At 45.0% G+C, this 18571-nt stretch overlaps 1 protein-coding gene across 9 annotated transcripts; it reads right to left on the bottom strand.

Moving 5' to 3' along the window:
• Positions 1 to 9323: 9323 nt before the first annotated feature.
• LOC115892005 (RNA-binding protein 4) lies at positions 9324 to 17957 on the bottom strand. Of its 9 annotated transcripts, none has more exons than XR_004053484.1 (5): positions 17389 to 17955; positions 16018 to 16441; positions 15565 to 15638; positions 11676 to 12366; positions 9328 to 9775 (listed from the first exon to the last, which is right to left on the bottom strand). XR_004053484.1 is itself a non-coding variant. In XM_030917359.1 (5 exons), exons 2-4 carry the CDS (start codon positions 16427 to 16429, stop codon positions 15074 to 15076), a joined length of 570 nt encoding a protein of 189 aa, XP_030773219.1. In that variant the 5' UTR covers positions 16430 to 16441; positions 17389 to 17957; the 3' UTR covers positions 12250 to 12366; positions 15069 to 15073. The 9 variants fall into 9 exon arrangements, 7 of the variants coding, with proteins under 7 accessions (XP_030773222.1, XP_030773217.1, XP_030773223.1 ...); XM_030917359.1 differs by lacking the exon at positions 9328 to 9775 and adding an exon at positions 15069 to 15157 and having other exon boundaries at positions 12250 to 12366; positions 17389 to 17957; XM_030917357.1 differs by lacking the exon at positions 15565 to 15638 and having other exon boundaries at positions 17389 to 17949.
• Between the last annotated feature and the right edge of the window lie 614 nt (positions 17958 to 18571).

Here is an 18571-nt window from a genome sequence, read left to right as displayed (position 1 = left end):
CTGCCTGGGTAATAGAGCAAGACTCTGTCTCAAAAAGAAAAAAAAATTAAACACTGCCAATTGAACTATGAGACATATGGATAAGCAAGACACAAATTTCAGACACATCAAAAAATGTTAAAACATTATGTCTAAGAATTGTTTAAATATAACCTTATCCTTTTTGTTTAAAAAAAAAAAAACTACACTTATGGGCACATTTTTTTCTTTTTTTTTTTTTTTTTTTGAGACAGTCTCACTCTGTCACCCAGGTTGGAGTGCAATCTTGGCTCACTGCAACCTCCGCCTCCCAGGTTCAAGCGATTCTCCTGCCTCAGCCTCCTGAGTAGCTGGGATTACAGGTGTGGGCTACCACGCCCAGCAAAATTTTAAAGAAGTAAAAAGAAGGCTGGGCGCGGTGGCTCACGCCTATAATCCCAGTACTTTGGGAGCCCGAGGCGGGCGGATCACAAGGTCAGGAGTTCGAGACCAGCCTGACCAACATGGTGAAACCTTGTCTCTACTAAAACTACAAAAAAAAATTTAGCTGGGCTCTCAGGAGGCTGAGGGAGGAGAATCGCTTGGACCCCAGGAGGCAGACATTGTAGTAAGCCGAGATGGCGCCACTGGACTCCAGCCTGGGTGATAGAGTGAGACTCCATCTCAAAAAATAAAAAAACAAATTATCTGTAGGCGGGGCACAGTGGCTCACACCTGTAATCCCAGCACTTTGGGAGGCTAAGGCAGGAGGATCGCTTAAGCCCAGGAGTTCAAGACCAGGCTGGGCTCTAGGGGAAAACCTTGTCTCTCAAAAAATAAAAAATAAAAAATAAAATAATAATTAATCAAAACTGAGCTGGGCGTGGTGGTGCATGCCAGTGGTCCCAGCTACTCAAGAGGCTGAGGCAAGAGGATAGCTTCAGCCTGGAGGTCAAGGTTGCAGTGAGACATGTTTGCACCACAGCACTCCAGCCTAGGGAACAAAGTGAGACCTTGTCTCAAAAATAAATTTTTAAAAAAGTTAGTAGGGCTTGGTGGCATACGCCTATAGTCCTCAATACTTAGGAGGCTGAGACTGGAGGATCATTTGGGCCTCGGAGCTATGGCTGCAGTGAGATATAACACCGTGGCACTCTAGCCTGGATGACAGAGCAAGACCCTGTCTCTACAATAAGTAATATTTTTAGAGAGAGTCTTGCTGTTGTTCACACTGGGCTTGAACTCCTGGGCTGCTCAAGCGATCCCTGCACCTCGGCCTGCCAAGTACCTGAGACTACAGGTGCATGCCACTGTGCCCTGCTTATTTTTTGCCTTTTTAATTGAGGCATGTATTCAAAGTGTGATTCCCTATCCTGGGCGACAGAGCAGGACTCTGTCATGAAAAAAAAAAAAGAAAAAGAAAAAAGAGAAAAAAGAAAACCCATGTATAATTTTTTATTTCCCAAAACGTAGTAGCCTGTTGTTGACCGGAAGCCTTACAGGTCATAAGTCAATTAACATATTTTATGTGTTACATGTATACTGTATTCTTACAATAAAGCTAAAGAAAAGGCTGGGCGCAGTGGGGTCACACCTATAATCCTAACACTTTAGGAGGCTGAGGTGGGTGGATCACCTGAGGTCAAGAGTTCGAGAACAGCCTGACTAATATGGTGAAACCCTGTCTCTACTAAAAATACAAAAGTTACCTGGGCATGGTTGGCGTGTGCCTACAGTTCCAGCTACTCAGAAGGCGGAGACAGGCGATTTGCTTGGACCCAAGAGGCAGAGGTTGCAGTGAGCCGAGATCACATCACTGCACTCCAGCCTGGGTGACAGAGCAAGACTCCCTCTCAAAAAAAAAAAAAAAAATTATGTAGAAGTGAATCATCATAAAGGTGTTCATCCCGATAGTATTCACGTTGAATAGGCTGAGGAAAAGTAGGAGGAGGGGTTGGTCTGGCTGTCTCAGGGGCAGCAGAGGCAGAAGAAAATCCATCTATAAGTCCATGTATAAGTGAACCTGCACAACAGTTCAAACCCTTGTTGTTCCATGGTCAACTGTACAAAGGAAGCCCCAAAGTTGGTTAGGTGTCAATCTTCCTTACACTGTGAAACTGTGAAGTCCCATCTTGTCGCTTATCTGAATACAAACAATTCTGATGTTGGATAGAGGGACTCAAAGAAATCAGCAGGCACACACAACCCTCAATGGAAGCACCAGCCCCCAGTGGACAGAGTACTCAACCTCCCTGTTAGTTGTGACAAGACAAAAATGAGAGCCGTAATAAAATGCTCAATTCACTCATCACTATCCAAGTACTTTCTCCTTTGGTGTCGTGTATCCTTAAGGAGACAGGAAGAACCATCCCTGTTTTGGTCGGGGTGGGGGTGGGCGGGTATATGTTTCAGACAGGTCAGGTCTCACTATGTTGGCCATGCTGGCCTCGGAACTCCTGCGCTCAATCTTTGCACCTCAGCCTCCCTAGTAGCTGAGACTACAGACAGGTGCCACCACGCCTGAAACCATCCCAATTTTGTATCTCAAGGATGCTATTTACCTGCCATAAAGTAACACAAGTCCCTATTCCTGTCAGATTTGCATCTGGTGAGAAGCTGGAAGGTTCACTCAGGTTAAGCCATCATAATCTGGCTTGACAAAATAGAGTTGTTACCATGAAAAAACTTAATAATGCAAGAACATGGTTTAACAAAGCAAATATTAAGGCTTCAAAAGTCCCCGGCCCCACCTTCCCCAGAAGCCAACTGCTTTTGCCTTTTTAGCTGTTCTTTACCTTTATTTCTGAATAAGATGTTCATAATCCATTTGCCACTTTAAAAATTTCCTTTTGGCTGGGTGTGATGGCTCACGCCTGTAATCCCAGCACTTTGGGTGGCCAAGGTGGGCAGATCATGAGGTCAGGAGATCGAGACCATCCTGGCTAACACGGTGAAACCCCGTCTCTACTAAAATACAAAAAAATTTAGCCAGGCATGGTGGCGGGCGCCTGTAGTCCCAGCTACTCGGGAGGCTGAGGCAGGAGAATGGCGTGAACCCGGGAGGCGGAGCTTGCAGTAAGCCGAGATCACACCACTGCACTCCGGTCTGGGCGACCAAAAAAATAATTCCTCATTTCTATGAGTTTTGCTCTTACACATATTACCTACCCATCCCCACTTCATGAGATTATTATTTTATTACAATATTCAGAGCTACAACAATCGTAACTAGGTAAATATCACACACAGTTGAATCCTGCTACGGTTTGAGTGTTTATGTCCCCTGAAAATTCATGTTAAAATCCGAATCCCCAAGGTGAAAGTATTAGGTACACCTTTGAGAGGTGATTACACCAAAGAACAAAGCCCTCATCAATGGGATTTGTGCCCTTATATAAAAGAAACCCCAGAGAAATCCCTCACCCTTCCTGCCTTGCAAACTCAAGACAGGATCCAGGCACCAAGTCTGCCACAGCCTTGATCTTGGCCTTCCCAGGCTCCAAAACGCTGAGAAATAAAATTCTGTTGTGTATAAGCCATCCAGTTTATGGTCTTTTGTCACAGTAGCTCAAACGGAGTTAAGAAAATCCTCATGTTGGCCGGGCTGTTCTTTACCTTTATTTCTGAATAAGATGTTCATAATTCATTTGCCACTTTTAAAAATTTCCTTTTGGCTGGGCGTGGTGGCTCACGCCTATAATCCCAGCACTTTGGGAGGCCAAGGTGGGGGCGCATCACGAGGTCAGGAGATCGAGACCATCCTGGCTAACACAGTGAAACCCCGTCTCTACTAAAAAAATACAAAACTCTGGCCGGGTGCGGTGGCTCAAGCCTGTAATCCCAGCACTTTGGGAGGCCGAGACGGGCGGATCACGAGGTCAGGAGATCGAGACCATCCTGGCTAACACGGTGAAACCCCGTCTCTACTAAAAATACAAAAACTAGCCGGGCGAAGTGGCGGGCGCCTGTAGTCCCAGCTACTCGGGAGGCTGAGGCAAGAGAATGGCGTAAACCCGGGAGGCGGAGCTTGCAGTGAGCTGAGATCCGGCCACTGCACTCCAGCCTGGGCGACAGAGCGAGACTCTGCCTCAAAAAAAAAAAAAAAAAAAAAAAAAAATAAAAATAAAAATAAAAATAAAAATAAAAAAATACAAAACTCAGCCAGGTGTGGTGGTGGGTGCCTGTAGTCCCAGCTACTCAGGAGGCTGAGGCAGGAGAATGGATGGCGTGAACCCAAGAGGCGGAGCTTGCAGTGAGCCGAGATCACGCCACTGACTCCAGCCTGGGTGACAGAGCAAGACTCTGTCTCAAAAAAGAAAATCCTCATGTTATAGTACTTCACAAGTTTTTGTTTATTCTAGTTAATATTTACCTTAATTTTTTCATTTTCTCTGTACTTCATCAGTAATTCAGCTCTGAACTCTCCAAATAAGGCAAAAATTTCCTCAGTATATTCTAATAGTTTTTTGTCTGAGACATCCCTTCTTAGAAGTATACTTTCTCTTGCTTCAACCTGGACTACTGTTCTCCAAATCCACTGCAGAAAGGGAGTCCTGGTACTTCCCATCACCATCATCCTGGGAATTCCTTTTACCTCAGAATGAGATGATGTATAAGAACACAAAAGTACTGAGAGCAAACTGACCTGGGTAATTTGAAACAGCACTTAGTACCAGTGCCAATAATCTCACTCTCACTACTGCATCCCCCTGAGGCTACTTTAAGTATTGATGTGTAGCTCTAGGGTAAGGAGCCTGGTTTAATTTAGTATTCACCCAAAACCCCAATTTTGAGGATGCCTGGAAAATTTCTGAGACAGGGTCCCTCTGTCACCCAGGATGGAGTCCAGTGATACCATCTCTGTTCACTGCAACCTCTATCCCTGGCATCAAGCAATCCTCCCATCTCAGCCTCCTGAGTAGCTGAAACTACAGGCGCGAGTCACCATGACCAGCTCATTTTTAAATTTTATTATTATTATTATTATTATTGAGTCTCGCTCTGTTGCCCAGGCTGGAGTGCAGTGGCCGGATCTCAGCTCACTGCAAGCTCCACCTCTTGGGTTCACGCCATTCTCCTGCCTCAGCCTCCCGAGTAGCTGGGGCTACAGGCGTCCGCCACCTCGCCCGGCTAGTTTTTTGTATTTTTTAGTAGAGATGGGGTTTCACCAGGTTAGCCAGGATGGTCTCGATCTCCTGACCTCGTGATCTGCCGTCTCAGCCTCCCAAAGTGCTGGGATTACCAGCTTGAGCCACCGCGCCCCACCTATTATTATTAAGACATACTTAAACTCTCATTGCCCAGGGTTCAATGGCGCTATTTCAGCTCCCTGCAACCTCTGCCTCCCGGGTTCAAGTGATTCTCCTGCCTCAGCCTCCCGAGTAGCTGGGATTACAGGCACCCACCACCATGACTGGCTAATTTTTTGTGTCTTTAGTAGAGATGGGGTTTCTCCATGTTGGACAGGCTGGTCTTGAACTCCCAACCTCAGGCGATCTGCTGCCTTGACCTCCCAAAGTGCTGGGATTACAGGCGTTGAGCCACCATTCCTGGCCAGAAAACTTAAGGCAAAGTTAACAGGGTTAACATCAAGTTAAACTCCAAGATCACCCTGAAAACTCTGCCCTCCATGGTCCTTTGACTCACGCAGAACCAGGCCAGGCCACATGTCATCAATACAAAATAGTATGACCATTCCCACCTCAACCTGACTTCTAAGGACATATCAATTATTTGTACACCCAAGACCCAGACAAGCAGCAGCTTGTGGAGGCACAGTGAGGACAGGCACAATGCCCTGTTGATCTTTGTATTCACCACATGCTAACCTAATTGCAGGTAATCATGGAGTACCTAGCGAAATAGAAATCCAGCTAGACATTTACTAGACAGAATGAACAGTGAAATGCTATGGGGGAAAAATCAGTTTATTAAAGCATTACTCTTGAAAAACTACATTTTGGCCAGGCACAGTGGCTCACATATAATCTCCGCAAAAACTTTAGGAGGCCAAGGCAGGAGGATCCCTTGAGCTCAGGAGATCAGAGTTACAGTGAGCTATGATCATGCCACCGCACTGCAGCTTGGGTGTCTAAAAAACAAAAAGAGCTAGATGGCTAAACAAAAAGCAAGAAAAAGTACTTTATTACTCCTGAGGTAAGGAGTGGCAGCATAACCTTGTCAATTACACAGAGCCAACTATATGGCTTCAACTCAAAGATACACTTGATTGGAAGCATAAAGAAAACTTCATAATACATCGATGTTGAAAATCAGTGACTTATAGTCAATCTTTCCAAATCACCTCTTAAAAATAATTCGTCTCGCTCTATCACCTGGGCTGGAGTATAGTGACACAATCAGCTCACCACAGCCTGAAACTCCTGGGCTCAAACTATCCTCCCGCTTCAGCCTCTCTTAGTAGCTGGAACTTCAGCTGCATATCCACCACACAGAGCTAATTTTAAAACTGTCTTAGAAACAGGATCCTGCTATGCTGCCGAGGCTGCCATTGTTCTTGATAAAGTTTGTCCTCTCAACAAGTCAATAGTTTAAGGCTGGGTGTGGTGGCTCATGCCTGTAATTCCAGCACTTTAGGAGGCAGGCGAATCACCAGTCCGGGAGTTTGAGACCAGATTGGCCATGGTGAAACTCCATCTCTACCAAAAATACAAAAATTAGCCAGGTGTGGTGGCGGGCGCCTGTAATCCCAGTTACTCAGGAGGCTGAGGCAGGAGAAATCACTTGAGCACGGGAGGCAGAGGCTGCAGTGAGCCAAGATCATGCCAGTGCACTCCAGTCTGGGCAATAGAGAGACCCTGTCTCAAAGGAAAACACACACACACATACACACACACACACACACACACACACACACACACACACACTAGTTTAAAAGAGAAAATGGAAAAGCATCTAGTATGAACATAGCATTAAGCCAGGCCAGATTCTGAGTTATGAAAAAACTACTCTTATGTTGTCTGTTACAGGGAGATCAGGATCTCAAAGCAGAAAGCAACAGTGACTTCCTCCAACAAAATCAAGAAATTTAAAAACAAAACTTTTTTTGAGAGAAGTATCGCTCTTTTCCCCCAGGCTTGAGTGCAATGGCTCAATCTCGGCTCGCTGCAACCTCCACCTCCCGGGTTCAAACGATTCTCCTGCCTCTGCCTCCCTTTGTATTTTTTAGTAGAGACAGGGTTTCACCAAGTTGGCCAGGCTGGTCTCGAACTCCTGACCTCAGGGGATCCGCCTGCCTCAGCCTCCCAAAGTGCTGGGATTACAGGCATGAGCCACTGTGCCTGGCAAAAAATTTTTGAGACAAATATTTTTTGAGACACCCAGGCTGTAGTGCAGTGGCCTGATCTTAGCTCATTGCAGCCCTGACTTCTGGGTTCAAGTGATCCTCCCACCTCAGCCTCTGGAGTAGCTGGGACCACAAATGCGCACCAATACGCCCAGGTAATTTTTAAATTTTTTGTAGAGACAGGGCTTCCCCATGTTGCCCAGGCTGGTCTTGAACTTCTGAGCTCAAGCAACCCACTTGCCTCAGCCTCCCAAAGTGCGGGAATTATGGGTGTGAGGCACTGCACCTGGCCAAGGAGTGAGTATTTTATTTTATAAAATACTTTTTTGAAACGGAGTTTTGCTCTTGTTGCCCAGGCTGGAGTGCAATGGCGCAATCTTGGCTCACTGCAACCTCCACCTCCTGGGTTCAAGCGATTTTCCTGCCTCAGCCTCCTGAGTAGCCGGGATTACAGGCACACGCCACCACACCCAGCTAATTTTTTGTATTTTTAGTAGAGACAGGATTTCACCATGTTGGTCAGGCTAATCTTGAACTCCTGACCTCGTGATCCACCCGCCTCGGCCTCCCAAAGTGCTGGGATTACAAGCGTGAGCCACCATGCCTGAGTTAATTTTAACTAGTTAACTAATTTTAACTAATTTAGTTAAAATTAAACTAGTTTTGTAATGCAAAAATGTATCATATCCATGTTTACCATGTCACTTCTGAAAATCCTTCACTGACCATCCCCATCTAAATAGAATTCTCTGCTTGACATTTCTGCATTTTCTCCTCCCTCAGAATAGAAGCTACAGAACCGTATATATGCCCAACACTTAAAACACCACTTTCGAGAGTATCATTCAATAAAATATTTGTTGAATCAACAAATACTGTTAGTCTCCAATGTTTGAAATTTGCCAACCCTACCCATCAGATCAAAGGGTATACTGACAGAGTAAAAATGGCGTTCAGTGGTGGGTCTGTCCTTTAGAGAAAAAGAAACCAAAGTAGGTATGTACGACCATCCAAGAGAAATGGCAGAGAACCAACCCAGCCAGGAAAGGAAAAAACTAACAGAAAAACATTTGCTGGGAAGATTAAATGAGAACACATGAAACATCCAGCACAGGCTTCACGTACAAAAATATTCAATAAATTACATGTTGTATAGAGCTGTTCAAATCTTGGCCATCCCATGATTAGAAAGAATCCAACAGGAGGAAGCAATTATTTAAAAAAAAAAAAAAAAAAAATCTAAGAAACCATCTAAAACCAGCTTATCTCTCCATCATCATAACCCGACTTCCCTAAAGAGTAATGCCGGGCATACAGTAGGTGCTCAGTATTTGCTGAATGATTCTGAGAAATGCTCTAACAAGACAGAGTCCTGTATCTGTAGAAACTGGAGCAAGAAGGTACAGAGCAAACATATGGAAGACAAGTAACTGTTTCAAGAAAAACATGAGGCTAAGAGGTGGCAGTACTTGCACTTAGCCCCATCATTCAACAAGGCATCTAAAGTTTGTATGTTGGGTCATTTCTCCATGCCTATGATTTAAAGGCTATAAACCCAAGTAATGAGGTGCTAGTGGGACATTCAGGCATTCTTTGGATTTTGGCAGAGCTAAACAAATAGATGGTGAAAGGCATCAACACATGTCACTGGCCTACAGTTAGCAAAGTACTCTTGGAGCCACAGCTTCATTTTTTCACACGGCACAAAGAGCGAAAGCTGACTTCCTCATCCCCGGAAATTAAGCTAGATATACTGACTGGGTGATTGGAATGGTAGTGACTGCTTCTCTAGAAGAGAAGACCTACATCTCTAAACTAAAAGTAGTTGGTTTTATAACAAAGGTGGACCAGTGGGAAAAGTCTTCATTAGAATAAGGCTGCCTACCTGGGCTTCTGTATAACCCCTTTCCTCTGGCACCTACAAGTCCTATTTGCAAGAAACAAAAGAACTGCAGTGACGTTCACCCAAAGCTGAGTATCTTAAAACTTTATACCCTCCCCTTCAAGGTACAAATGAACCCCCAAACAAGCCGAAGCAAGAAGTCTCTCAAAGCACACATACCCTAAGTTGAAAAACCATTTATTTCACTGGAAAGAAAAAAAGTGATCCAACTCTATAGGTCTAGCCTTTGGACCAAAGAGAGACCCTGGAGCAGTGAGACTCTCACCAAGGTCATTCCCAAATCCAACAGCCGCAGGAGGCAGGAGGCAGGGAGGAGACAGCACAGCCCCCACCACAGTTTCTGCACACAATGAGGCCTGCTGGGAGTACAGAACATGAATGGGAAGCTACAGAAGTTTTGAAGGACAGAAGAACAGGAAAATGGGCAGGAGAGGAAAGGAAAGGAAAGGAAAGGAAGAGAAGGTCTGAACTTAGCAAGGTAAATTAAGGTCCATGGTTCCTGAGGGACTGAACGCACAGAGCCGAGAACGTCCCGGAGATGGGGTACCACGAAGGGTGTATTCTCATGCACAACCGCAGCTCGGAATTTCAGCCCACACACATCCCACCTGAAAGAGAGCACAATACAGCGGCTTTACAGCAAAGCTCAAAAGGGCTTTCCCATTAAAAACTTCAACATCTTTACAAAGTCTGATAACCTTGACACTCCTTTTAAGTTTACTTGTACCCTTCCCCAGTATCACAGTAATCTCTAACAATTGAAAGAGCTTGAAGGCCAGAGAGTAACTGGGGAGTCTAAACAATCTCAGACTAAGGTCTTAAATTAACAGCACATCTTGTTTCATAAAAGTAGGCAAAGAGACATTCCATTGCTCTTGATGATGTTAACATTAGCATTCCTTAGAGAAGGTAATTCCACATCACAAGCTGTCAGCAGAGGACAGGAAAAATGGAAAGGTTCCAATTAGCTCCCTGAGGTTTTAAAAACAAAACAAACAAAAAAAAAACCAACAGTATTTTCTATCTAGGAGTTACTGCCAAGGTCCGAGTTAAAAATCATTCAAAGTCTAAATAAAAGTAGCATCAACTGTACAAGTTTTAAGACCTAAGGACATCCAATTCGAACTAGGGAAGAAACTAACTTTGTAAAGAAGGTGTGGAAGGGCATGTATAAGCTACACATCAAGTCACTGAAGTCTCTTTTCCAGCCCAATCAGTGACTGCCTACTCAATGACCCTGGGAAAGTCACATACCTTCTGCCCTAACTGTAAAGATGACAGTTATCTATCACTCACACAGTTACTATAATTAACCATCAATCATAATGTCTGGGACACACTGGGAGCTACTCAAAACTAAGGGCATTGAGATTTACCCTTAAGTACAACAATAATCTCAAACACCTAGAGCCCAAAGCTGGCAAGTATCAGAAGAGAATATACTCAAGTAGAGCCAAATGGATCATGGGGCTCAAAATGTATGACGGTGGAAAAAGCCAGGGGACTCAGGGTAGAGCTGCTGGCTCAAGAGTATTAAATGCCCAAAACAGCTAGTGAGAAGATGAAGAAGGGAGTGATTTGCTTATGGCAAAGCTCCCAACCCTGGATTTCAACCTCACCAAAGGAGTAAAATTAACAGGTGTCCATGCATACTTAAACACATACCCTGAGAAAGTAGATGATGTCAAAACTAGAACTGTGGGAATAGTTACTTAAAAAAAAAAAACCTAAGTAAGTGACAGGCTGGGCTGTTACAGGACAGACTGAAAGATAAAGCAATGGAGTAGGCACTCTATTCAGGGAATAAATCTGAGCTGGGCAAAGAAGGTGGGTGTTAGCATCTATGCCCAGACTTCTTTGTGGAACTTCATAAAAGATAAGTTTTGTATTTCTCTCTATCCCAACTTACCATCAAATAAGTTCTATAAAACTCATAAGGGTTGAACCGTTCAGGAATGTCAGAAATACGCTTCAAGATTAAGATGATGCCATTTTGGTAGTCTTCTTAGTAACTGGGACCTGAGCAGTGATGACCAGTTAACTACAGTTATGGAATTTATCATCAGGGGTCATATCAGAACTTTCACACAGCACAAAACAGAACAGGAAACTTGAAGACCTTAGGAATGTCGCACACCTAAGAAACTTAACAAAGGCTCTAAGAAACAAAACACCTGAGCCTGAACGTGTGGGTCCCCAGGTAAGGTTCAATTATAGCATAATACATAGGTGACCCAAGATTCACCAGCACATCATTCTTTATTTTTCTAGGCACCAATAGAATCAAATTGACTCTCACTACCAGAAGCCCTGAAAAATAGCCATGAGGGCCAAGGAACTCTATATATTTTAAAGTTAAACAGGTAGGACTTCTCTCTAGCCTATGAGCCACCCTAGTAACCTTACCCTAACCCTGCAAAAGCAAGCAAGCAGGGCAGCCTAAATGGAGCCCTTTAGGCTGCAGGAGGGATGGCAAAACCAGAAGAAGGAACACCCCACCCCTCTCACCTCAAGCTTTAAAAGGCTGAGTACCGCGCCCGATCGGCATACTGCTCCCGCTCATACCGGGCCATGTCGTATAGAGAATTCCGCGCAGCTGCTGAAGCTTGGGACAACTCACTCTCATGCCCGTAACCGTAGCCCTCTCCAACAGTGGGGACTGGGGCTGTAGCGCGACGCAGGGGGCTCCGATCCCGCCCGTAATATGAAGTGGAAGCTGCAGTAACAGCAGCAGCGGCTGCTGCTGCAGCAGCAGCTGTGGCAGCAGCTCCTGAGGTCGGCAACAGGTGTCTATCGTAGGGATCAAGAGAGGTGGAGGTGAGGTGACTGGCCATGGCTGTATTCTGGACTTGTGGCAGCTGGGACAGGGTCTGCTCTGCATAATTATACACGGAGGCAGCTGCAGCCGCCACTGCCTCATAGGACCGGGCAGCACGGCAGCGCTTGTAGTAGGCATCGAGCGCTCCGTACGCGTTGTTGTAATACAATGAATCCCCATAGCTCATGGTGTAAGGCGTACGCACTGCTCCGTATTGCTCATTATATTGCTCGGTCAAGTCTGCCACGCGGCCTGAACGATCTATCGGACACTCTTTGGACCAGTGCCCCTCTTTCCCGCACCGATAGCAGCCGCTCTGGTCTCCCATCCCGGGCGCAGTCCTAAGCCGGCTGGTGGACAACTGCACGTGCATTCGTTTGCCTTGAAGAAACAGACGCAAGAAGGGTTGCTATCACTCTTACTCACAGCCCCAGCCCCTACCCCAGACACTGGTCATAGCAATGGCTTTATCTAGGCAATTCTAATGCAGAACTCATCTTTACCAAAAGATAAAAAGGAAAAAAAAAAGACTCAACTTATAGATTCAGTATAATGACCTGATTTCAGGCAAAGACCAATTAGGTGACGAAATAGTCCAGCTATAACAATAGTTTAAATGCTTAAGAAATAAACTACTCTTGCTCAAAACAAGCTCATCCTTTGCCAAGTAACTGCAGGTAAAAATCATCTCCAAACAGTGGCTCAAAGTCAAAAGAAGTCAAAGAAAGAGTGCCCAATTTTTTTCTGACACCTCCAATCCTTACCAGCAAGATGGATTTTCATTAAGCAAGGGAATGTAAGTAAAGGCCACCCTCCTCAAAAACTTTAGAAGAATGGAATAAAAGAATGGAATAAAAGACTCCACTATTAAAGAATGATCTAGACTCAATCCACGGCTGAATGTGACAAGCAAATCTCAAAGTACATCTCTGGAAAAACCCTCATGAACTGGGGAGACTGAGGGGCACAAGTTGAAGGACAGCCTTCTCCCTTAACTGGGCCCTTTAAACTGCTGGTTCTGATCATTGCTTTAACATGGATTCTTTACAATCTGGTAGTTAATTTTAGTGACCCTCTACTAGGGTCAAAGGCAAACAGGGCAAAAACAGGACAGATTGTTCTCAAATGCCTGAAATTTTGAATACTGTAAAAACCATGGAAGAAAAGGTGGCTGAGGAAAGTGGAGAATAACTACTTATACTAGTCAGTGGACCAAACTGCTCAGTTTAAGCAGAATTAAAGTACTTCTCCTGAAACTACCTGAGAGCCTAACTAAGAACATACGCCTAATATTTTTCCTGAAAATTAAAATTTGCATTGTGGAAATGAAAAGTATTACTTCTAAAAATGTAATAAAAGCAGAATCTTTTCTAGAAAAGTTAAAACTAAGTTTTAGTAAGTCTCTACAGAAGCAATTTCTACCTAACATGATCTACCAACTTATTGGTAAGCAAAATTCCGAAGAGATCCAAATCCTGCAAAAACTTCCCAATGCAATTGGTTATGATGCACCTAAACATATACCTGTCAAAGGAGTAAATGGTCAAAAAAGCAAGGGAGAGTCAACAGATAGATCCTCTAACATTAGAGAAAATGGTAAACACACATTTTACCTGCAAAATCAATGTTAGATTCTGGGAGACCAGAAAACACAATAGGGAAATGGGATGGAAGGAACAAAATATCAAGGTCTACACAGCTGGGAAGTTTAGGCTGCATGTTACTAAGAGAGTAGATATGCAATTATGCACTTAAGTGCCTTAAAGCGCTAGCCTGTCTCCGGCATTTCCCCAGTGGGCCACTTTGGCACCTAACAAAACCAGAGAAAACAACTGCAACTAAGAAACCAACTGTGCACATTCCAGACAAAAAGATCATTAATAAATACCTTGATCTAAGGATCTGTTGGTTCTAATGCCAGAAAAAGAAGTTAATTTTTTAAGAATATCTAGGCCGGGCGCGGTGGCTCAAGCCTGTAATCCCAGCACTTTGGGAGGCCGAGACGGGCGGATCACGAGGTCAGGAGATCGAGACCATCCTGACTAACACGGTGAAACCCCGTCTCTACTAAAAAATACAAAAAACTAGCCGGCGAGGTGGCGGGCGCCTGTAGTCCCAGCTACTCGGGAGGCTGAGGCAGAATGGCATAAACCCGGGAGGCGGAGCTTGCAGTGAGCTGAGATCCGGCCACTGCACTCCAGCCTGGGCGACAGAGCGAGACTCTGTCTCCAAAAGAAAAAAAAAAAAAAAAAAAAAGAATATCTAAAAGAGATTTTAAGTGGGCATGCAATAGAGAAGATACCCAACACTAAGAAACGGAAAGGAAAAAAGACTACCCTAATACCACTCATCAATATACATCTATAACTCTACCAGAATAGCATTAAGAAATAAAAAATGCCAATATTAAATAAAATAAGATAAAAATAACTAAGCAAAGGTTACTGTAGGGGGACCTAGGGTTCAGACACCCAGAGTTTTATATAAGGATAATTTGTCCTGAATCAAGACCACACTGTCCTCTCCTTAAACCTAATTGCTACAAGCAGACATCACCTCTTCTGACTGGGCTACAGTGTGGCAAATAGTCCAAAAATTAGGTATCACACCGCAAACCCTCTCACAAGAGCAGCCTTTGCTCTCAATTAACTTGTTGACAAAATAATTCTCAACTTGCAAATTAAAAAAAAGAAAGCAAACTAGACCTGAGAGACCTGTGTCACTTTTCTTTACTAATGCACAGCAATGCCCACAACACAAGGGTACCCATTACTAGCGGAAATAATGATCAGACCTTCAGCTCTAAAAAAAGCCCAATTTAAGGGAAATGGACACCAAAGGCAGCAGTAATGACTCTTAACGAGGGGAGTACTCAGAAACAGAATCCACCACTACTACACTGTCAGAACACAGGTTTGGAATATATAGCAAGGAGTCACGGGAATACTCCATAATTTGGATAAAGCTTTTTTAATTTTTTAAATTTTTGTTCAGTCCTGCTTAATTAAGCTAAAAAAGGACACTGCTCTTTTTGATACTGGGAAACCAAAGGAGGTGAGAGAAGAGTTCAGATAGCAACTCACCATGATTACCACCCCTGAACTGCCACTGTTGCTTCAGACCTCAGGTTTTGGAATATTTGCGTAATACGTACCAGTTGAGCATCCCAAATCTGAAAATTCAAAATCCAAAATGCTCTAACAAGCATTTCCTTTGAGCAACATGTAGGTATTCAAAATGTTGGGGATTTGAGATGCTTCCAAATGAAGTGACAATCCACATCATCACCCATGCTGCCCTCCAGGCACAAAAAATTCATTTGGTTAAGACTCCTAAGATAACATAAATCTAAGTGCTCTATTCACCAAAATTTTATAAAGTCCAGCCCCCCAAACCAATGAAAAGACAGTCATTACTGCCCCTAAAACCCCAGTGCCTCCTCCCCAAATAGTCCTAAAATCAGCCTTCTAATTCTAGTGTAGCCTTATACTCAAAACACAACCCCTTGGTACAAGTATAATAAAAAAGCAACAAGAGCTGTAACTCTTTTAAGAGTTTATGTAAGGTAAGACAACTTACAAGGATTCTGCTCCTATAAGTGTTGCTTGACATGTTTTTGCGAGGTTCTTCATATAAAATGCATAATTCTGATCCTATGCTGAGGGCAATAAATTCACAGTGAGGAACTCTGAACTGTGCTCTACTATCAAAAAAAGCAAAAACAAAAAAAACAAAAAAACAACCCAGTAACTCAGAAAGCCTTCAGAGAAAAGGATTTCTGCACTGATGAGCACAAAAGCCTTAGGGGCTCCAAATAAAAGCTCAGTGGTTTTTCTCCAGGAGACATTTGCCTAAGGTAAAGCCTCTAAGTCCCATGCATTCTACATCTTAAGAAGTCCATTACCCATACTTAATTCTTCACCACCAGCCAGCCAACAGCTGTTATCTTTACCAAACCTGTCCTTTTACGCATCCAACCCCTTTCTGCACATAGCCTTGTGTTCAGCCCTCTACCCAAAGAGGGTGGTTCACCTTGAAACTCTGTGTTATCAAGGCCCCTGATGGCCTCCACTGCATCCTCTGCCCGCTCCATGTGTACGAAGGCATAATCTTTCACGATGTCACATTCGATGACCGGACCATACTCCTCAAACTTGGCTCGAAGCTCCTTATTGGTGCAAGTGGGACTGATGTTGCCCACATGCAACTTTGTTGAGGTTTTGCTCTTATTCTTGCTGGCTTCCACGTTGATGTTCACCCCATGAAGCTTGTAATGGTGCAGGTTGCGTATGGCATCTTCAGCTGCAGTTTTATCTTCTATGTGCACAAAGCCGTAATTCTTAATGATGTCACATTCCAGCACCTTCCCATACTGCTCGAAGAGTGAGCGAATCTCCTGCTCTGTAGCCTCCCGGGGCAGGTTTCCGATGAACAGCTTCACCATCCTGACAAGAGCCTGGGAGAGAAAAACAAGATTTCTGACAAAAGACCTCAGGCCCACATCAGTTCATAAAAAACAACGATTTTCACTCTGATGTGTATTTCCAGTTTTCTCTCACCCGCCTGCACACACACCTCCACACAATATAATCAAAGGGAAGTGGGAGTGAACTAGGGCCTGCTATAGTAGCCGCCATGAACCTGTAAGAATGAGAAGACGTCTGCAATAGGGAGGTCCTTAGTAGACAAAGGATTTAGTAAGAACTGATACGTTCCAACAGAAATGTGCATGAAAAACAGAATATGGAGAGATGGGGGTACTGGGCTTTTCTATCCATTAGGAAAGCAACAGAAAACGAAAGTCTACTAGGCTTGCTGCCTGCCTGAAATTATCAACAGGCTTTTCCTCAAGTAGTAACCAAAGCAGCCATCATTTCCGGGGAAATGGGTCTTGCAATAGCTGCATTTGAGTTTTCTTTGGAAGTAGTGAACGCGCGACTCGGATCAGACAGCGAGGAGTGGAGGATAAAGGAAGTACTGGACTGGGGAACGCCTCTCTCGGGGCACCGTCCGAGCTCCTGCGGAACACTGAAATGCGTGGCCGCGGAGGAGAGCTTCAGATTCATTAACCAGACGATGTCTCACAGCCCGAGAAATTCTCGAAACAGGGACGTAATTGCCAGGTATAAGGGAAAGGGGGTTTTCCAAGTGGAAATCTCGAGGCTTCCAAGAGGAGCCACGTCGGGCGCGGGGCAGGGTGGGGGGAAAAAAAAAAAGCAAGGTATTCTCAGGGGGCGGTGGGGGAAGGGCTGCTCCCGGCTTACCGCGCAATGCCGAGGACCGAGATCGGCTTAGTGACGGGTGTGGAGGCTGTGACCCCACCAGGACACCCCCGAAGCCCAAGGGAGTGAGAGAAAATTTAACAGAGTACAAGAAAGGCAATGGAAGGGCTCGCAGTCTCACCCGCACGGAAACCAGCAGGGCCTCCTCCTCGCGGCACGGACGCTTCTGACAAAACGCTAAAATGGCGGCGGCCGCAGCAGTGGCTCTGGGTAGAGGGGGGAGGTGAGCCTACAACCGGATTGGCCACTCAATAAAGTAAAAGGCCGGCGTTCCCGCAGATCCTCTTCCTGATTGGTTACCACGGACGCCAATTACCTGAGAGGCCGGCAAGAGGTGGAAACGTCTGTAACCTCGGAGCTTTTATGCGAAAGCCAATGGGCACCAACCTCGCGAAGCCAAACTCATTGATTGGGCAAGAAATCAGCGTGAGGGCGGACCTACAAACGTGGGCTTCGCCGGCGGGGTGCGGCCCGCCATTAGGCGGAGCGAGCTAGAGCCCCGGGGTTGCAGTCTTTAGCTTCATGGCGCCAACTTCGTTAAGCTTCCACATTTCGCCACCGCCACGTGCACAGCCAGACACTATTCCGCGCTCCATTCTGCCGTTCACTCTAGTTGTCTCCCTCTAACCTCCCAAGCACCACCCACCTCGCGGCCAGGACGCTGTGGAAATAGCTTATGCAGGCACAGCCAGGTAAGAAAAACACCCTCCTCCCGCCCACCACCACCACCACCACCTCAGGAAACCAACCTTCTCCTTGGGCCAGTAGTCCACACTGTATCCTTCAGAGTCTCGGAGCTCCCCCAAAATCAAACCTCTCACAGGTGGTGAAAGGACCTCTGTAATGGCCCAGAAGTAGGCCCAGCAGAAGGCTGCACTGTCCAGGAGACGCTGAGGACAAGTTCCCTCTGGGAACCAGCCTCCCAGGGTCCGCGATGAAGAGTCCTTTCTGTGACCATGGAGATTGAAAGTATACCCCGACCCCACCCTGAGAAAAAACTGGAGCAGCAAAGGTTTTTTTGTTTTATTTTATTGGGCGCCATCAGCCAGGGCTGTTTTAATCCCTTAGAACCGACTTTAGAGGGAAGAGCTTAGTCACAACCAGCTGTAAAGAAAATACAAAGTAACATTCTCCAGAGGGTCCAGCTGCTGCCTTGTTTTCTCTCATCCTTAGGCTGCTTCACATAATCCCATATTCATTAAGCAAGTAACTTTAGTCAAGACCCTCTGCAAAGCAGCTTTTGAAAAGGGTTAAAAGGTGGAGTGCAGGGACTGGATGGAAGAACTTAAAACACGAACAAAACA

Source organism: Rhinopithecus roxellana, chromosome 15 (genome assembly GCF_007565055.1).
Source record: "Rhinopithecus roxellana isolate Shanxi Qingling chromosome 15, ASM756505v1, whole genome shotgun sequence".
In the NCBI taxonomy this organism is placed as follows: domain Eukaryota; kingdom Metazoa; phylum Chordata; class Mammalia; order Primates; family Cercopithecidae; genus Rhinopithecus; species Rhinopithecus roxellana.
This window is presented reverse-complemented; position numbering and strand designations above follow the sequence as displayed.